Source organism: Moschus berezovskii, chromosome 13, assembly GCF_049115385.1.
Source record: "Moschus berezovskii isolate FMDL1 chromosome 13, NW_MosBer_1.0, whole genome shotgun sequence".
NCBI classification, from domain to species: Eukaryota; Metazoa; Chordata; class Mammalia; order Artiodactyla; family Moschidae; genus Moschus; species Moschus berezovskii.
The window spans coordinates 70,356,133-70,377,185 of NC_142472.1; the positions used below are offsets into that span (position 1 = coordinate 70,356,133).

At 42.2% G+C, this 21,053-nt stretch overlaps 1 protein-coding gene across 2 annotated transcripts in view; it reads right to left on the minus strand.

Annotated features, from left to right (window-relative positions):
- Nucleotides 1-374: 374 nt before the first annotated feature.
- The window catches only part of LRCH1 (leucine rich repeats and calponin homology domain containing 1), a 222,550-nt gene continuing 201,871 nt past the window's right edge, over nucleotides 375-21,053 (minus strand). The window contains exon 19 of one of the 2 annotated variants that reach the window (XM_055426088.2): nucleotides 375-3,132. In XM_055426088.2, the coding sequence (XP_055282063.2) occupies nucleotides 3,022-3,132 (111 nt within the window). In that variant the 3' untranslated portion in view covers nucleotides 375-3,021. The remainder of the gene's footprint in view (nucleotides 3,133-21,053) is intronic. The other variant, XM_055426087.2, reaches the window with a different exon arrangement.

The following is a 21,053-nucleotide window of genomic DNA, read 5'->3' on the forward strand; positions in this document are numbered from 1 at the left end:
GCTCTTGTGTGTAGGTTGGGGCAAGAAAGCAGAAATGATCTGTCCCTGTTTTCTCTTGAATCCCTCAAAACAGCTGCTCTTCTCCCAGAGGTAAGCTGGACATGTGGGGAAAATGGTAACACCGACCTGGATTCATGGGAGGTGCAATCAGAAAGCCACTGGGCTCCCTGAGGGTCGGATTCCTCAGCAGACAGCTGGGAGGGAGGACCAGACCCCAGGATTTCACAGCAGGCACCATAGAACCTTCAGATTTCCTCAAGGACACTTCTGGGGCCACTACCCAAGGGACAAGTGGAGAGGGCTGATGTACACATGGACTCCAACTGCCCTCCCTCGCCAACCCCTCCCAATCACAGCAACTCTGCTTATGAGTGCTGTATGTTCTGTGGGTTCTGGGGGGGATCTTAGTTTGAATAAAAACTGTCCTATCCTATATATGCATATTATATTTATATTTCACAATACATAACACAAAAACACATATATACACTAGATGATTGCTACAACCTGTTTCATCAGTGACACTCTACGCATGATTTCTTTTCTGTATCTCATGGGTAAGTCACTCAGAAGATGGTTTGTACAAATTCAGTTTTAATGGCTATTAAAGCATAAAAGGATATTTGCACTGTGCATATTCTGCCCACTTAGGGCACTGTCAGCCAGCCACGCCCATCTTATTGCACGTATAAGCAATGGACAAAGATCTTAAAGACATCTTAGCCACACAAAGGATTCCATTTTGAAGGAAAAAAAAAGCATTTTACAAAATATTGAAGCCATTCATATTATACAGCCAACCGCAAGAAAATACTGAAAATTAGTATCAAAAGAAATATTTTAATTCTGAAAAAAAAAACTTTCAAAACAAGGATTACAGAGTTTCATATTGCCATATATACACGTAAAAAAAAAATATTTCAGGACCCTGCATTCTCAATGCCCATCAAGGTGCAGTCATCTGAATTCCTATTTCTATTATCAACCTTTGACTGTGGCTAACGTTGAATACGCTCTTCAAAGTGTTCTCTTTTTTTTTAACATCGTTATGCTATTTGACAAAACAGGTATTTGTGCAGTACAGGAAAACATTAAAATATATTTTAAATTAGGTTAAAGTGCACAGTACATTTGATAGGAAGTAACTGCTAGCTGCCAATCCAAACGACTGTTTTCAGCGTCCCCTCCCCCCTTGCCCAGACGGGAGGGCAGCGCTGGCACTGGCTGGTGTAAGTCTGTGTTCAACGCATACTGTCCTCCTGGTCTCTTTCTTTTGTGTTCACATCTGTCTTACAACTTGTGGCTGCTGCTGCTCTAAAAACTCAACAATGGCTTTTCACAGAGGCAAAGATGCAGTCAGCACTCACAAGACTTGGAAAGACGGATTCCTGGGAAGTCTGTACCTGCAGGGTGAGTGCACATGCATGTAGCTGCCTAAAACAGGCTGTGTGTCTGTCAAGTCTTACGTGACTCCCTCAGACCAGCACGGATCCCTCTCCTTTGCTGGGTTTTCTCAAGTCATTGTTTTGTTTGAACTTGCTCCCTCCTGGGCCCTTCAAGCTCACAACTACTACTTACTTCACCTTCTCCTGTGCCCACCTTGGTGTCACATCCATCTGCCCCACCAATTCACTGACTCACTTCTGCGGTTTCACACCAGACATTGTGAGTCTTAACAGTGTTTTATGGGCTACTTTGAAAGCCACCAGCTAAGCTGCAATAAAATAAGCATGTCTACATCTCAGAACTGTTGCCTCTTTTAAAACGGGCAGCTGTAGAAAGTGCTGGTTTATGCTGCTTTCCCGACCTAGGTCCTCTGTATCTTGTTACGTCTTGATCACTCTTCAACAAAGCTGCCCTTAAAAAACTTTTTGGTTACAGAATCATCTTTTTCTCCTCTCCACTCTCCTACACCACTTCCTTATTACCTACCTTTGGTGCTAGACTTTTACCCAGGTTACCGTGCAAAATTATACGACAAGACACATGAGGCCAACACTCGTTACTTCTTCGTGTTAAAACGTGAATGTTTTGTGCATAGCAAAATAAGTATGAACCCAAAAAAAGAATTGTTCACATTTTTATATTCAAGTTTAATATGTCTTTTTTTTCCATCACAGCTATTTACAAATAACTTTGGGGTGCTCTCTTGATTTCAGTCAGTTCATTATATCAGGGGACAACAGGGCTGCTGGAATGTAGGAAGCTGGATGGAATGCAGAAATATAAATAAGACCAATGTTCCATAAACCAAAGTGTAAATAATGCCTCCCCAGAAAACAGTTCTTGTCACAGAAGCACCTGTTTTTTTTTTTTTTTGCTTAAATGTTTTTTTGAGTCATATACATCAGAAAACATGACTATGGAGACCTAGAACTACGTGCACACCAAAGAGGCTAGAAAATAACTCAATATTTATAATATTAAAATAAAGTGTTTAACCACAAAAAAGCAGTAATAAAATAGTTTCCTAGTTTACAATTTCCATCCAAAGGATGAATAACAACTCACTAATAAATAATATTTATATAAATATTTTGTATGTCGAAAATATTTTTGTTTTTTTTTAAAGGCAATGGTCTCAAGAAACTTCTTGAAAAATTTGGTGGCGAAAAACCTGATTGAGTTCCATTCCCTCCACCCCCCTCCCCCACGAAATACACAATGTGTTTGGTTTTAATAAAACAAATGCATCTTGCTGCAAAACGGTTGTGCTTGGTGTTTTGGTAATGGCAGTGGGTGAGCGTGGAAGGGATGAAGGAGGTTGTAGAAGACATTGATGTGCTGCTCCATTCTTCACAGCCAGCTCCCTCACGGGTTTTAGGTAATTACCTGTCTCACCTTAATGTCGGAGTCAGTTATGAAAGGTAGGAAATCTCTCATGTCCTTCCATCAATTCAACTAGAGTTGGGGAACTGATGAGCAGGGAGTGGGAGGGTGGAGGGGACAGGTGCTGAGAGCAGAGTCCAGGGTCTCTGACCAGAAAAGCGTCTGAGCCGACCCAAAGGAGAGGAGTTGGTCTCATGTGAATAGAGCCTTCGTTACAGTTACATCTAGCAATGCTTGAACGGTAATGCCCACTTTGACCAGGCCTTTCTCTTCAAGGATGTGATGGGGTAGACACAGTTTTTCCTAAAAGGAAGAAGAACAAAGCATTGATTTTCAGATGACTGGAATCTAATGATAAAACCTCGACACACCACTGATAGGAGTTAAGTCGAGCTCTGTTGTCTGCCTATTTGATCACCTCAGGCTGTGCTCTCTCCCTAGCTTTCAACCCATTACAAAGACCTTTTCTGTGCTGGCAAAGAAAACAATGATTTTTTTCCCACAAGAGAGGGTTGCTCTAGAAAGACTTACAGTTGGAAAGCACCCACCAGGAACATATTAGCTTATATTCTTACAAAGCAAAGTTGCAGACAGCCTCTCACACATTTTAAGGAAACTTGAATACTCATTTGTACAAACCACACAAGGTTCTACTGACCATGAACCTTTACAAATCTTTTTTTAAACTGGCCATTAATCCTGAGTTAGTTCATTTTATTTCCCATGATCTCTGGAATGGAGGCATCTTTTCTCACAGTTTGCAAACAGCCTTATAAATAAATAATTTTAACCACAGCCTGTAATAGCCTCCCTTTCAAGACTCTTTTATATGTCAAAGACACAAATGTCCTGCTACTGTCTCGCGCTGTATTTTTGCTCTTGGGAAACGTCCAGCACATACTACTCAAGGAAGATAATCGAGGCGACTCACTCCCTGTGTGTGGCACCCTGTATGCTCAACTGACGGTTTACAAAAGAGCAAAGACAAAATAATTTTACATTTCTGTCGTTTGACCCTGGGCTAATACCATACAAGGGAATCTCCTTCCAGAGACTGTCTCCTTGACAGGGAAGTGACTCCACAGCAAACACTCCCTCTCATGTACCCGAAGATGGTGTGTTCTCCACAGTCCAGTAACCACTTTTTTGTTTCAAACTGGAGTATCATTGCATTACAGAGTGAATCAGCTGTATGGATACACACATCTCCTCCCTCCCACCCTTCCAGGTCATCACAGAGCACCAGGCTGAGCTCCTCGTGCCACACGGCAGACCCTCACTCGCTACTTTACGCACGGTGGTGTTTATACGTCAGTCCTAATCTCCCAACTCATCCCACCCTTCCCTTCCACGCAGTGTCCACATGGCCCTTCTCTGTGTCTGTGTCTCGATTCCTGCCCTGCAATGAATAGGTTCATCTGGACCACTTGTCTGTATTTCACACAGATGCATTAATATATGCATATTATTGATTTTTTCCTTTCTCAGTGGCCACCGTTTTTAAGAAGAGTTGAAATGAAAGCTGCATTAAGCCCCGGATGGTGGACACAGTGTTTAACTTGAAGCCAACTGGGGTCACTGATCAGAACTGCTTCCTTTCACGTGACTCTTGCTGGAGGAACCAGATGTTCCTGTTGCCTCAATGCAGGAATCTCCGTAAGTTACCCCAAGTACAGGCATTCTGCTCTTAAAAAGATCTTTAAAAGACACACGCAAGAACCTGTTCCACAACCTCAAAATGTCTGTAGATTCTAATCTCGCAGTCTTAGCGTTCCCCCCCACCCCTCCCACTTCCCTAACTTACAGTGAACTTCAGAGTGTCTCAAACGCTGACGCCGGGCCTTAAGTAATGGCCATTTGTCAACATAAAACAGCTGATTCTTTAAAACACAATTTGAACAGTTATTTCAAGTGGCTGGTGTGTATCAAATAGGATTATCTTGTCATCAATGGTGTGTTCAGTGGAGAGGCAAGCTTATGCTGCTCGCCAACTTAGTAGCCAAATGTCAACTTGAGAGAGAATAGGAGGTTCTGTCCAAGTGATGAACTGGGCACGAGGCCACAATGGATTCCTCCCTGTGCCACAGCCTGAGGTCAGTGTGTACCCTTTCCCAACACCTGTTTGCCATGGCTTGTGAATATCATTTCATTGCTAAGACTAGTACCACAGGGACAGGAATGCATTTTCCTCATTCTTATGGTTTCCACAGAATCCAAGTAGGAAATTATAAATGCCTACTAATTATGGTTAAGCTCCTGGTGCAAGGAATTCCTTGGGGAAAAAAGAAATCTTCACTTTATACCAGATGCCACAGATGCCAATAACAATTTGAGATGAACTGAAGAGTTAAAAAAAAAAAATCCCCAAACACTCCTTCCAATCAAATATAGGTATATATTTACTATTTCCTCTGAAAAACAGATGGGGATGAAAATGCGTTATAAGAATCACAAAAGATAAAAACAATTGATCACCTGAAAGTGTAAAGCTCCTGTGTATCAAAAACAAACACTCAATTAAAAAGATAAACAACAAACTAAAAAAATCAGCTGTATCAAATTACAAAAGGATTATATTGACACATAAGCTCAACAAATCATTGCAAAAAACACTAAGAAATCAATAGCGCACTGAGGAAGGAACATGAATGGAAGTTCAAAAACGAGGGACTTGCCCAAGGCATTCTGAACAAGATATTTTGCATCTTGACCTCAGTGTTCACCTATGTTTAGCAGCAAACATTCTTGAATTCTACAACTAATAGTTGCACAAAGCCTGACCTCTGTGTGCAAAATGGCTTTGACGGTGCTGTCCTGAGTCCTGATTGAGCTGTTCTGTCTCCATCAGTGACTGCCCCAGTCCCACTGATGAGTGATGGCTCCAGTGCTCTGCAGAGTTGAGTTTCCAAGACAGAAGTCATGCTGGGAACGGGCTGGGGCTCCAGAGAAACAGGATGGGAAGATATGAGGCCTTGGCTGCCTGCTAACATGACACTGGAGTTGTCACACACCAAGTGAGCTCAAAGTCTCCCTTCCACCCTTGCAGCTGGTGATGAGTAAACAGAAGATATAAAAGGTACCCCTTGCATCCTTTCTGGCTCTCTCTTTTCATTTAGACTTCCTAAGAATCCCTGAGGTGCCCTCAGATTACATTATGGGGTTGGAGGTACCTAGAAAGATAAGCATCAGATCATAGAAACCTTATAAAAACAATCAGAAGTTGTAGTTATTCTATTACAGGACTAGGCAGACATCTCTGATGGGAATTACAACCTGAGGTTGGTTGACAAGACGAGTCTGTCAGAAATACGAAGGAGCTTCAGGGTGGCCAGAAGGCCATTTCTGTCACACTAGTCCTGTCACTGCATATCCCATAGGGAGGGAATCCCTATAGAAGCTGTGATGGGAAGGAACTGCTATGAATTTATAGCTGGATGGGAAATGATTTCACCTTACCTGTGTAATTAACTTAAAAGAGAGAGGTGAATATTTACACTGGGTTTAAATGCACTAAAATTTCCTTGTTAGAGGAGATGAGTGGCTTCCATTGAGAATGTAGTAGCAGACTGCTCTAGGATACCCATGAGCTCCTTTGCTGTTTCTTTTTAAAGCACAGAGCAGAATCATAAAGTAGTATCCTGCATATAAATACTCTGAAGAACTCGTCCTATCCTTTGCATTGTTTCTCCAATCGTGAAACAATTATTCACTCTTATCCTTTCACCCATCCCTCTTCTGAGCCACAACAAGTAGGGTTGAAAAAGGCAGGTGAGCCATAAAGATTCAACTCCAACTCTGCAAGACTTCTGGGCTACTCCTATAGGTCTGGTCCCAATGCTATAGATTTACGTTGCTTTTTTACTTTCTTCTTTTTGACAACTGCGAGGTATTGGGTTTTTCTGTAACATCATAAGGAAAAACCTGAATGAACCTTTTTGGCCAATCCAATAAACACAACATTCTGTTTTACAGAGAAGAAAACTGAGATGTAAAGAGCTTAACTTCACTACAGTCACACAGTAGGTAAAGTAGGGTTTGAACTTGTGTCTCATCTTACAGCAGCGGCCCCTTCCATGACATCATGTTGCTTCCCGCAAGGTCCTTGATTGAGAAATGAATATGTTCCGTCTGTGTCCCGGAGACAAAAAACAGCCCCTGGCCCCTTGGAGTTCTCTCGAGGTAAGTCCCACCAAATTCAGCATCAGGTGGGCATGAGAGAACCCTGAACACAGGAAAGGCGTTAGCTCTGCCGGTTAGCTCACTTAAGTCTCCTTTGTAGTGAGGGACAAACGTCTTGTTCTCGCAGAAAATGCATCGTGGGAGCAGGCGGAGCACTGTCCCTGCCTGGCTCTCCTCTTTCTCTAGTTTCTCATGCCCCCCAAAAGGCACAGTGCCTCCTGCCAGGCCACCCACTGACAAAAGGAAGTCACCCAGGCAGCACGTTTCACGTGGCTCAGTCTGCTGCTAAACGCAAAGTCCTGGCACTAAACTGACTGACCCTTCACACTGTCTGCATGGCTAAGAGAACTTCAGTTCCTGCTCTGCCACGTGAGAACGCTGACGGGCTGCTTCCTCCGATGTGAAATACAGACCATGTCAACCTCTTCTAGACCGAATTTCTTGTCAAATCTTCACTTGGTTCTGTTTTCCAGCCCAGCTACTGTCTAGAATATTTGTTTTCTATACATATCTACCCCTTCTCTCACCCTTCTAAACCATACCCCCTTCACCTGGCTATTCCTACACATCTTTAAGGCTTCAGTGTAAACATCATGGCTCTAGAAAGGCTTCAAAGACCACACACTCTCATCAGGGTCAGTCCCCCTGTCCATGTGTTTCACGTACAGAATCCTGTCCCTGACCTATCACAGAAACTTATCCATTGAATTCCTCTTTAATTGTCCACTAAGTCCGCTATGCAGGGTCCAAAAACCTGTAAGCCAGCCCAGCCCGTGGTCTGTTTTTGTAAATAAAGTTTTATTGAGACACATTTATGAGTCATCTGTGGCAGCTTTCATACTATAGCAGCTGAGCTGGGAAGTCTTAAGGAGAGGGTTTAGCCCACAGAGCCTAAAATATTTACTGGCATTTTATAGAAAAAGTTTGCCAACTCCTAGTCTAGAATGTAAGTTTTTTTTAAGACAAGGTCACGTGTCATGGTCACCCTTTTTATTGCCAAGGTGGGGTGCTGCACAATCTTCATTCAATATTTGAAGAATGAATGAATGAACATAATCGTAAACAAAATCCAGAGAAAAAGCCACAGAACTGGATCCTGATAGTCTTAAGGAAAAAAGCAAACACTCTATATACCTGATTATTTATTGAGAACTAATTTCAAAATCTGAAGCTGAACTTTAAACGCCTAACCTCCTGGGACTTCCCTGGTAGTCCATCCAGTGGTTAATATTTCACTTTTCAATACAGGGAGTGTGAGTTTGATCCCTAATGGGGGACCTAAGATCCCACACGCCACAAGGCCCCCAAGCCCAAATATAAAACAGAAACAGAATTGCACAAATTCAATACATGTTTAAAAAAACTTAATCTCCTGAAATAAAATCCCATTAAACTATTTTCCACCTAATCCAGAACTATTTTCAAACTCATAAAATTTTAATTTACTGTCCATTACATTTACCCTGTAGGTAAAACATCCTTTTCCTTATGATAAAGACCAGCATGGAATTTAGAAACATAACTCTAGCCACCATACACTAAATTTAATTTCTTATTCACAAATAATTGGCCTTTATTTGTGATTGCCTTTACTTATCTACTCAGTGATGAAAATCCTACTCAGCTGTCTTGTTTTTGAGTTCTGTGGGGCCCTTTTTGCCAGCACCGTTTTTAAGTGTTTCTCCCCAAGGACAGTGAGCTTACCTAGGAACCACAAATCCATAAGTAGAACAAACTAATAGAACTCACTTAGTGTCACAAATTTTGGAAATCCCGACAATGAGTGGCAAGTTGCCACCAACTGGAAGAACTGGAGAAAGAGAAGTTTCTATTTCAAATAGATCTTTCTATTTCAGAAAGAATGTGTAAATAAATACTTGATCATTTTTATCAGGTATTAGAAGGAAATAACAAAATAAAAAGTCTTTCTTGTGAAAGGAAGATTTAGTATGCATATACAAATCACAACTAAATCCCCAACCACCTCTCAGATAACAAGTGGGTTGACCAAGTATCCCCAGTCATACGGCAGTGGCAGGCACCATGCTAGCAAGTGAGCTGCTGTGTGAGTACCTAGGGGAAGAACCGCAGGGAGGCTTAATAATATTCTGGGGAGGTTTAGTAATATTCTGAATAGAAATGAACAGTAATGGGCAAGAGAGTTCATTCCAAGTTTTGCCTAAAGGGCTAAATTAATTGTGTTCTGCTTGTTACCAGACTGTTTGATGAAAAAAATACCATCCAACAGATCCCCAGAGGAGCAGCAAATTAGGGTACAGATGCATTAATGACACAAGAAACCAAAGTGCATCCAAAAAACGACTTCGGAAGCCAGAACTAAAATAGGAACTCAGCCAAAGAATGATGTCAGGTCAGCGTTGAAAATTAAATCTGCTCTCATGGGATTGTGGTAGTTAGTTTTTACTGACAGAATTTTCTTTCAGGTGGCCACCCAGTAAGTCATCTCTCTTCTTCCTCTGTGCCCCCACCCTAATTAAGAAGGAAAAAACCAAACAGCTATGACCACGGAAGGGAAGTCCCAATGCACTGCAGAGCTGGACGTAAGTGCTGAGTGTAACTCTGGGGGTGCACAAATTAATGCACTGATGGACCGATAAAAACTTGGATTTATCACCCAAAATGTGTTTATTAACAACTTATGGCTCACGGTGCTCGTTAGACATTGTACAAAGGGATTTTATTGTGTTACAGGTTAATGAGTACAAGACAGCACCGAAGGCAATTGAGTACATCTGCAGGTTACTTATTACACAACTGGTGTGAATTAGATAACTTCCGCACACCCTGTATTTCACCAATCAACACAAAATCAGGAGGGAAAGGCTCAGTTAACTCAAGATATTACCATGGAAAGACTGTCTCCTGTTAGAAAATCTGATCTGATTTACCAACAAAGCATCATTATAAAATATATTCTTCTAACTATGTGAGTTTTCCACATTCTCAAGTCCCCTAGATTCATGGAAATGTTCAGAAAAATAAAATTATCTTCTTAGCAGCCATCTATAAAGACTGCTTCCATCTGAGTAAATTAGAAATTTTTCTTGAGGAAGTGAACTCCATTCTCCCCCTCCACCCAACCTAAGAAAAGATATTTGGCAGCCAGACGTAAATTGAAGCACTGGGGAGTCTGTCTTCACCTTGGAGTACGGCCTTCTTGTACTATAAAATGACATCCCCAAACCAGGAATATCTTGGTCTAGATAAGATCACAATGTCTTTTTCTTCAATTACAAACCTGGTAAGATTCTTCTGAAAGCAAATATAATAATTAACATATAATCCTTTAAGTTTATTAAATATAGAAGTAGCTTGCTAATGTCACTGGAAATCAAAGGTTAAATGGAAATTTCAAGTCACTGGAGAAACTACATTCTTCTAAAATAAAAGTAATCTCATTGGCTCCTACCATAGTAACCCAAGCCCCAGGACCAAGAATGTTCCATGACTCATGGCTTTATTTGGAAATAAATACTGTCAAATCCATCACATTCTAGACTTGAAGTTACGATGTGATGAGGCAAAAAAACCAAAATGACCCATTATATTATTTAAAAATAGAAGTCCCTTCTGGAAAATCCTTTCTAAGAGCCTCAGAGTAGACCAAACAAGGAAGAAGTAAAAATATACAGAGAGAGTGGTGTGCAGTGGATCCTCCAGGGGGCGCTCTGACAGCGTGAGCCCCCTTCTCCCCAATGACCCTTCAGCACAGCTCTCATGCAGCAGGGCAGAGGGGCTCTCTCAGGGTGGAAGTCGAGGGTCACCCTCGCTGATGCCCTTCACAGCTCCCACTGCAGGAAGCAGGGAGGAAGCCAAATGGACAGCCAGCCAAGCAGTCATTTTCCAGATGGTAATTTTCAACTTGGTCAACAGTGGTTATTATTAAAGATTTTTATAGACCAAATTGGACCCCAAATGCTTGCTGTCTTCTTGGCAAGGCGGCCCCTCTACAGCTCAACTGCCCAATCCTGAATTAGGATTCAACTTCAATACTGACCCAATGGAAAGATGTTCATACGCTAAATCCCCTTTGCTCCTGTTCTGGAAACTTCTGCTCTACCCAGAGCGGTAAAGCTCACTGGGAGAGTGAAGAGGCCCTGCACAGCACCGCTGCTGGCACCACGTGGATGAGGAAACACGAGCTGTGGGTACACCTACTCCTCACTGTTTCTCAGCAAGTGAAATTAGTCAATGGGAACCGCAGTCTATAAAGTTTGTGCTTCTGGAAATTCTGATGTATAAACGTTCAGCTTCAAAACTTGAGAGATTACTGAAGAGATGACAGGGATGGAAGATTGCAAGGCAAAGGCTCAGAGCGGGGAAGGACCCTGTCACAGGGCAGGGGACAGACCAGAGCGTAAGGATGCACATGCAGGCGTCACGGAGACAGAGCATTCCAGCGGTAAGTGATATAGATCAGCACTATAAAGAGGATGTGGACAAGACAGAAGCTTATAAGGTCCCTGGAGCGGAGGGCAGAAGTTGGTTGTGGGGGTTTCTCCCCAAGTGCCAGCAGAGTGTCAACAGTCTTTCGAATGTGACGAAAATCCAACTGCAGGATGTCATACGGAGAGCAGAGGTCAGCCTATTCCGAGGGCAGCCATCAGAACAGAAAGAGACAGTGCATACAATTAAAAATACACAGAACAATGGCTGGAAAGAAGCACACATTTTTACTTATTAGCAAATGGCAAGAGTAACCCCTTATTTCAAGCAGGTAAAAACCGTTTCACCAAAGTTTTTTTTTTATTAATTACAAAAGAAAAGCAGCAGATCCAAGGACATGCAAATAGGACAAAGAAATTCTTTACCCCCAATCTTGCTAGTGAGGAATAAAATGTTCTGTAATTTTTATGTCATTCTGGTATTCAAAGAGTTTTAATATTCAAGTGTTCTCACATGTCAACAATGGCATTAAAATAAGAGCTTTTCACCTGGGACACATTTAGGTCTTCACCTTACTAAAGGGAAAAATATAAACTTTAAAATTTAATCCCTTTCTTCACCATTCTTTTAATGCATTTTTTTATCCTGGTCTATGAAACTGAATATAAAGTATTTCTCTCTGAAAGGTAATGCATGCACCTAGTTTGTTTTTATTTTAGAATTATTGATAAATTCTGGGCATTGCTAGTTCTAATTATATCCCTACCTGTGCCCCAAAAGTACATTAAATTTCACATTTTTGCTTCTGACATAAACCAAAAGTCTAGCAGAGCTTTTTAGATCTGCAGTTAAATAATAGTACATTCCTGCATAGCATTCACCACTAAACAGGTATGGCTGGTGCACAGCCCTTCAGGTTTTGTCTACATGACAGTCACCACGCAAGGAGGAAGAACTCCTCCTTTCTCAACTAAATGCAAAAATCAGGTGCTGAGTCTTGAGTTGACCTCTGGATGCCTACTGCTTTCAAGAAAAAAATGGTTTTCTAATATCCTGAATTCCCGACCACAGTTTCAACTTAAAAATTATAATTGATATGTTGGTAAGAAACCAAAGTTCTGGTTTTGTTTCCAAATTAAAAAAGAAAATGTTTGAAAATATTTGTGATACATTTCATAAATGCAGCTTTATGTCCAAATTAGGCAAAGCATTTAAATATATATATAATATATATTTTATGATATACTTTGCAACAACATTGCCCTCTGTTTTAGCATCACTGCTAAGCAGAGGCAAATCACAGAGCAACTGAAAGATGATTCTAAAAGACTATGTCTTTCTTATATATTCTGAAGTTAGCTTGATGCCCCCTGGTAAGGAGGCAAACTCAGTGTAAATGGGATGAATAAGATTATAAACCTCCCAATCTTAATTTATGAAGGGAGAGGTACTCTTAACAAAAGACATTTAAGGAAATTAACAAATCATGTTATATCTATTCAGACCATGCATCTTTTCTCAGTGCATTAGGAGGAATCAAGTGAGCACTGCTATTTTCTCAAGAATTAAAACAGCTACTGTGTGTGCGTTACTTGCTCAGTCATGTCTGACTCTTTGCAATCCCATGGACTGTAGATGCCAGGCTCCTTTGTCCACGGGATTCTCCAGGCAAGAACACTGGAATGGGTTGCCATTCCCTACTCAAGGGGATCTTCCTGACCCAGGGATTGAATCTCCCGCATTGCAGGCAGATTCTTTACCATCTGAACCACCAGGCTACTAATAGAATGTATTTCACTAGGTCAGTGATGGAGTCAAGAATTAACAGATGGGGAAACATCTAGGAGAAGTAGCTTCCTATTGCAATAACAATTTTCTATTGCAATGTTGTGCTTAATCAGTGAACTCTGAACAAAACAAACATAAGACAGAAGGCATATGCACACTGAAATGTGATTGTCACAAAAGTGGTATTTCCATGGGTAAAAGCAGTATATATCTCCAGTATGTATTTCAATATATTTCCCAGAACCCTATGGAAAATGTCTGGTCTGCTTCCCTGCAACTCCATCAAAGAACTCAGATCGTCTATGGTTTCCAGTGTATTTATTCAACAGTACACTTCTCACATGGGTAGGCAACACAGACCATTCTTCTCATTCTGGAAATAATTTTCACGATGCCACAGATTCTGGGTTTTATTTAGATACGGTGGGTAGAGCTGTTTTTAGCCAGTCCATGGCAGGTGGTTTAAATTAAATCACAATCTCTGAAGAAAAAGGCATGGGTCTAAGATTGGCTGACAGGCAAAAGTCATAATGGGTGGAGTATGGGTGCCTCTGCTTCCACCCAAGTCACACAGCTCACAGCCATCAAATCAGTCCCTCAAGGATGCCATGATGGGAACCTGGGCTGAAACTGCCAGGAGAACCTGGGAGTTTTCTGACCCTTGTGCTTCCCCAATTTCAGTCTTAATAAGAGGGACTTACAGATTATGCTTTTTCTTATAATTAAAATCAGAAGACACTAAAAGAGAAGGAAATTTAAAGAGGCCAAAGTTCACCATATATTTACAGAGCAGTAGTAATTATTGCAAGGTGTTTGAAAAACATAGTTAATACACTCAAGAGTCCCCAGAGGCAAGTGCAAATACTAATTTCCATTAGAGTGAACAGAAATCACCATTACTAGAGGTTAACTGATTCTGATACAAGGCAACATGTGTGTGGCTAAAATTACTATTAAAGATTAACTCAGGTTCCTCCAAATACTACTGATATAAACAAATATGCAGATACATCTGGCAAAAGGTTTAATTTACAGGCATTCTGAGTGTAATAGACTAAATTCTAAGAAATTTAAAATATACTGTTTATTTACATTTAATTTTAAAGGCAGTATACTTATTAATACAAAGTATTTTGAATCTAAAATATCATAGCACAGGAACATTGATGGTTATTCTGAAAATTTAAAGTCTTAGTTGACAAGGTATAATTTGGCAGAGTGAAGTAGGAAAAGGTTTCCAGAGTTTTTTCCATATATGAGAACTAATCACCAATTTTATGCACTTAGAGAGTAACTCTAATATTGGTATGATATTTTATCTAGAAATGTAATTTTAAGCTTTTGGAATATTTATTTTCAACCACGTACATCTGAAAGGCTGTCAGACCACTGACCAGACTTTGTTCTGCCACCAGGACACACCCAGTGGGAGAGGATTCTTTCATGAACGGTGATAAATACCTACTCACTATTAAGGGATGACTGGTTTTCCAAGCTAGAGATTAGTTTTATTTAATAAATTATGAATTTAAAAACTGATTTTAATATAATCAGGTGTATAATCAGGGACCTGGACTTCTGGTTATCCAACCTCAGAGATTATCAATGCAAATAGAAACATAAATCTTGTAATAAGAATCTTACCACCTCTCAGAAGTGTTTATTAGTTAGGATTTAAATTGACACTAAAGTCATTGATTTGGAGAAGAAAAGAGGCATCGGGTTCAAAGAGGCAAAGGAACTATATCTCCTATTTTAAGATTAAAACAAACAAAAAAGGTAGCTTCAATATACAAAGTATGTTTCAATTAAAAATTTCAGATCAGTTTTATATGTGTAGTGTCCTAAACCTTCAAAACAGGTGTAAAGTAGGAAAGGTTTTACAATTATTTTCAAAAATAATACCTCATATAAAAGTAAAAAAATACAAATATGAAAGGTACTGACAAGAAGATTCAATCATAATTCCATTTATATCAACACAGTCATTGTTAGCTTCTCAGCGTATTTTAGGATTTTATTTTTAACTCATCTGGCTGAAGAAAAGGACGGACACCAAGTGACCTGCCTTGTGGACATGGAATGCAAACATCCCCCCTCCCACAGTCCAGCAAGGACCCCTGGCCTCTGTGCTGCCCAGGCAGGCAGAGGCCCTGTACAGTACACGGAGTTGCTGCCCTAATCCTCTTCCCTATTTCCTCCCTGGAGTTAGTAATGAATAGGAAGGGCTAGGTAGCTAGAAAACAAGGTGCATTTAATTCCAAGTTCCTTCTTCCTCTGAAGAGAGCAAGTCTGTTAAACGAAGGACCTTGGTCCACAAAGAGGTTGGAGGTCAAGGTTTCTCATTTAAATTGGAGAGACAGAGAACAAGGTGTCCATTCTCAACAGGACCAAGGGTTCCCTCCTCAGACAGAAACCTGGCAACTCCTCTCAGAAAACGACCAGGGCAATCCCCTCAGAAAATCTGGTGACTTCTCTCAAGAAAGACCAGGGAGTCTCACCTTGGACAGACACCTGACAGAGACCTGTCAGGAGAGAACAGGGTGTCTCCCCTCAGACGGAGACTTGAGCTATTTCTCTCGGAAAAAGAACAGGGCATCTCCTTTCAGTCAGAGATCTGAGTGTTGTGACCTAGAGAAAGAGTAAGGCTTCTCTGCTCAGAAGAAATGTGAGTGACTTCTCTCAGAAAAAGACCAGGGCTTCTCCCCTCAGAGACCTGAGCAACTTCTTCCAGAGAAAGACCAGGGTGTCTCCACTCAGTCAGAGACCCAAGCACTCCTTCAATTAAACAAAACAAAACAGGACATCTCCACTCAGAGACACCTGAGAGACTTCTTTCAGAGAAAGACCAGGGCATCTCTCCTCAGACAGTGAGTTGGGCAACTTCTCCTAGGAATGGCCAGGGCTTTTCCCCTTGTCAGAGACCCAAGCAGCTTGTCCCAGAGAAAGACCAGGGTGTCTCCCCTCAGTCAGAGACCTGAGCCACTTCTCCCACAGAAAAACCAGGGCATCTCCCCTAAGTCAGAGACCTGAGAGACTTCTCTCAGAGAAAGACCAGGGCATCTCCCCTCAGACAGTGAGTTGGGCGACCTCTTCCAGGAATGACCAGGGTTTTTCCACTTGTCAGAGACCCAAGCAGTTTCTCCCAGAGAAAGACCAGGGTGTCTCCCCTCAGTCAGAGACCTGAGCTACTTTTCCCAGAGAAAAACTAGGCATCTCCCCTCAGTCAGAAACCTGAGGGACTTCTCCCAGGCAAAGACCAGGGTGTCTCCCCTCAGAGACCTGAGGGCCAGAAAAAAAAAGCAGGGCATCTCCCCTCATGTAGAGACCTGGTTGACTTCTCTCAGAGAAAAACCAGGGCATCTCCCCTGGACAGAGAGTTGGGTGACTTCTCCCAGGAATGACCAGGGAGCCTCCCCTCAGAGACCTAAGCAACTTCTCCCAGAGAAAAACCAGGGTGTCTCCACTCAAAGAGACACCTGAGTGACTTCTCCCAGGAATGACCAGGGTTTCTCCCCTCATTCAGAGTCCTAAGGGATTTCTCCCAGAGAAAGACCAGGGAAGTTCCCCTCAGAAACCCAAGCACTCCTTCCATAAAAAAAAGCCAGGGTGACTCCACTCACAGAGACACCTGAGCAACTTCTCCCGGAGAAAGACCAGGGCTTCTCCCCTCAGATACCTGAGAGACTTTTCCCAGAGAAAGACCAAGGCTTCTCCCCTCAGTCTGAGACCTGAGCGACTTCTCCCAGAGAAAGACCAGGGCTTGTCCCCTCAGTCAGAGACTTGAACGACTTCTGCTAGAAAAGACCAGAGCGTCTCTGTTTAATCAGAGACCTAAGTGACTCCTTTCAGAGAAAAAACCAGGGCATCTCCCCTCGAACAGAGAGCTGGGCGACTTCTCTCAGAGAAAGACCACGGTGTCCCCCTCAGAGAGAGACCCACGTGGTTTCTACCAGAGAAAGACCAGGACGCTTCTCCCCTCAGACAGAGACCTAAGTGACTTCTCTCAGAGAAAAACCAGTGTGACTCCCCTCAGACAATGAATTGGGTGACTTCTCCCAGAGAAAGACCAGGGTGTCTCCCCTGAGAGAGAGACCTAAGTGACTTCTCTCAGAGAAATACCAGGGCATCTCTCCTCATAGAGAGACCTAGGCAATTTCTCCCAGAGAAAAACTAGGGCGTCTCCCCTCAGACAGAGACCTGAGCAACTTCTTTAGGAAAGACCAGGGCACCTCTCCTCAGAGACCTGACTGACTTCTCCCAGAGAAAGACTTGGCGTCTCCCCTTAGACACCTGAGTGACTTCTCCCACAGAAAAACCAGGCCATCTCCCCTCAGTCAGAGTCCTAGGCAACTTCCTCCAGAGAAAAGACCAAGGCATCTCTCCACAGAGACCTGGGTAGCTTTTCCCAGAGAAAGGCCAGGGTGTCTCCCCCTCAGACTTTTCCCAGGATAGACCAAGGCGTCTCCCCTCATTCAGAGACTTAGTGACCTTTCTCAGAGAAAGACCACCGTTTCTCTCTTCAGACACAGACATGGGTGCTTCCCAGCAGACTGAGAGACTAGGGCAATATCTCTCAGAAAAAGACAAGGCTGTTTCCCTCAGACAAAGAGACCACGGGATCTCTCTTCAGATAAAGATTTCAGTGTCTCCCTCTCCACCCCCGCCACCTCCCCCCCAAAAAAAATCAAGGTGAAATATTCCCTGGTAAGAGAAAAAATATTTTCTAGTATTTTTGATGCTTCACAAATGAGAGATTTCTCTTGACCTGAGACTAGTAGAGTCCTAAAATAACCCTAAGTTTGGATAAACTTGGGAATCCTCCAGTAGCCAACTGTGAATTCTCCACATCAAGGTCAGAGACCAGGAATGACCAAGATGACTCAGAAAAGGCAAAGAAAGCCTCAATATAGTCACAAAATGCCTCCGGAGGCTTAACTGAAGTCAGATTTTTGGTGATTGAGAGTATATTCTGAAGAACTTGGAAGCGCACCAAGGGTAAGCCTGTGTTCAAGATCAAGTTAACACTTGCACCAAAGGTCAGAGATAGCACACGGTCTGACTGGCATCAACATTACAGGTGTCTCTGGGACGGAGCCAGCAAAATCTCCCAATTATCAGATTTCCATGAGAGAATTTTCCTACAGCTGAGCAGCTGATGGCAGAAAGCAACTGGAACAATTTTGAAATCATGGGGCTGCAGAGCATCCATGGATTATTGGCTAAAAGAAACCTTAAGGGTTCAATGATTTTCAAACTATAATTACCAATAGAACACTTGTTCCCCAAAGGAACTCTTAACTGGAAAGTCAGTACATGCCACAGGCAAAGGAAAAACTGCTGTAGCTGAAGCAAGGCGGCAGTTATGATCTGTAACCTCCCCATGTGGCTTACCCTTGCCTCCTGGGTGGGGCCTTGGAAAGAATCCAGGGCTCTGGAGAATGTGGCTTAATCTATCGTTTAAGTCCAACACCTGCACTTTGCAGAGCCGGGAACTCCATCAAAGAGAGCCTCCATGTATGCCAGAAAGAAGGCAGGCGCTTGATGCTTTTGAACCTGACAGACCTGGGTTCAAAAGCCAGCTCTGCTGCCTCCCAGCCGCAAATGCAAGGTTAGGAAATTGTGTAACCTCTCTTGACCTCATTTTCTTCATACTTCTAATCCTCAACAGTGAGCATTCAAGAAGATGAGGCAGGTGTAAGAAGTTCTCAGCGAATGGCTTTAATGGCTCTAGGCTGCAACAGGCTCGCCTCCAGGCACATAACCAGTTAACGACACAGGTGCGGCTAATTTATGCCAAACCCCACGTGTCCCTCACTCTGCTCACAGATTCTCTGCAACACCCTCATGCCTCGCCTACAGGTGCTGTCCCTTTAGTTGGGGGATTGGCCCCAAACAGAAGAAAACAACATCAAAAACAAAAACCTAAGGCACAGAGCAGCAGGATAAGAAGTGACCCAGGCTGAAATAACTACCCGAAGAAGTATTAACTCCGCCAACAGGATGGTTTTTCCCGTGGTCATGTATGGATGTGAGAGTTGGACTGTGAAGAAAGCTGATCGCCGAAGAATTGATGCTTTTGAACTGTGGTGCTGGAGAAGACTCTTGAGAGTCCCTTGTACTGCAAGGAGATCCAACCAGTCCATTCTAAAGGAGATCAATCCTGGGTGTTCATTGGAAGGACTGATGCTGAAGCTGAAACTGCAATACTTTGGCCACCTCATGTGACGAGTTGACTCACTGGAAAAAACTCTGATGCTGGGAGGGATTGGGGGCGGGAGAAGAAGGGGACGACCGAGAATGAGATGGCTGGATGGCATCACTGACTCTGTGGACATGAGTCTGAGTGAACTCCGGGAGTTGGTGATGGACAGCGAGGCCTGGCGTGCTGTGATTCATGGGGTTGCGGAGAGTCGGACACGACTTAGCGACTGAACTGAACTGAACTGAACCTCATCCCAGAATCCCTCAGAGATGGCAACTATGCCAGGTGTAGCCCTAACAGAATTTCTCCAGAACTCCAACAGCAACTACTTTCTGTGATGTCAACTCCTATCACTGGCATCAATTGTGCCAAATCCAACTGTGCCCTCGACTAGGAAATGTATAGGTCCAGCCTTATCCAAACATCACAAATAACAGAGGTCTAGAGTCACCATACACATCTACTACATACTCTAACCTTATGCTGAGGTAGGCTGCTTACACTGTCTGCAATTCTAAATGCAGCCAATTTGAAGAAGCCACATTTAAAGGTAAGCCACGCCACTGAACACAAAATAAAATGCTTCATGAACCTTGACTAACCCCGAGGCAGATACCTGGGACTGTGTCCCTGGAGACTTCTGAAGAAAATATAATAAACTATAACAATTGGAACAATTTAAAAATTGCTTTCTTCCCACTGTATTGCTTTATGTGCCATAGTTTTAACTTCTCAGCAACCACATTCCACCCAGATGAACCTAATAAAAGTGAATAAGCTCCTGACTCTGACTCTGGTTTGTAGTTTCAAACTGTAATTCTATCATAAAGGGCAACAAACTCGGGCTAGAGGCTTTTCAGTCTCTACAGGATGGTTTATCATTGTCAATTAGATATTTAGCTTAAAAAATACAGAATTCCCAATCTCTGTGACTTCTGGGTATGTTCATGTAGATAAGTTATGAATGGAGAAGAGAGGACAAACTTGCACATTAGGAGGAATTCATTAAGCTACTGGGAAATCAGTGAATATTTTCTTACCCAAGTATTAAGTTTGAAACCAAAAAGAAAACATAATGGTAAAGCTCCTCTGCTCTTTAAGTACCAGCCTTTTAAAATACCTGATTGCAAGGGGAAATTTCTGCAACTAGATTTGGGATATAATTACCTTTTCACTATAAATCATGAACTGCAGTGTGCCACATACACACTGCAATTCATCAACCATCTTAAGTAGTGGAAGAAGGATCCTTATCTAAGTGGGAAGGAGTCATTCCAACCCTCCCCCAACTTAGTATCATAATACTAGATGAAAACATTTCCTTATTTCCAATAATTTATTCCTCAGTCATTCCAGGAGATGAAAACATGTTCCTTTATGTATACGGAAGATTTGCCAATTGCTCTCCAATTGGCATTTTCTGGTTTTCCATCAGAATATTCCTCCCTCCCTTTAACATATCTTATTAAAGAAATACAACTGCTAGCCAGCCAATAGACTTTTTCTAGTAGCAATGAACTTAATGTATTATAACTCCAGTTACCAGTAAAATGCTATTGGATTATCCATCAGGATGGATATAGATAGATGCACATACAATCACATACACACACATATACCATGTGAACTTGAAAATCATCTCAAA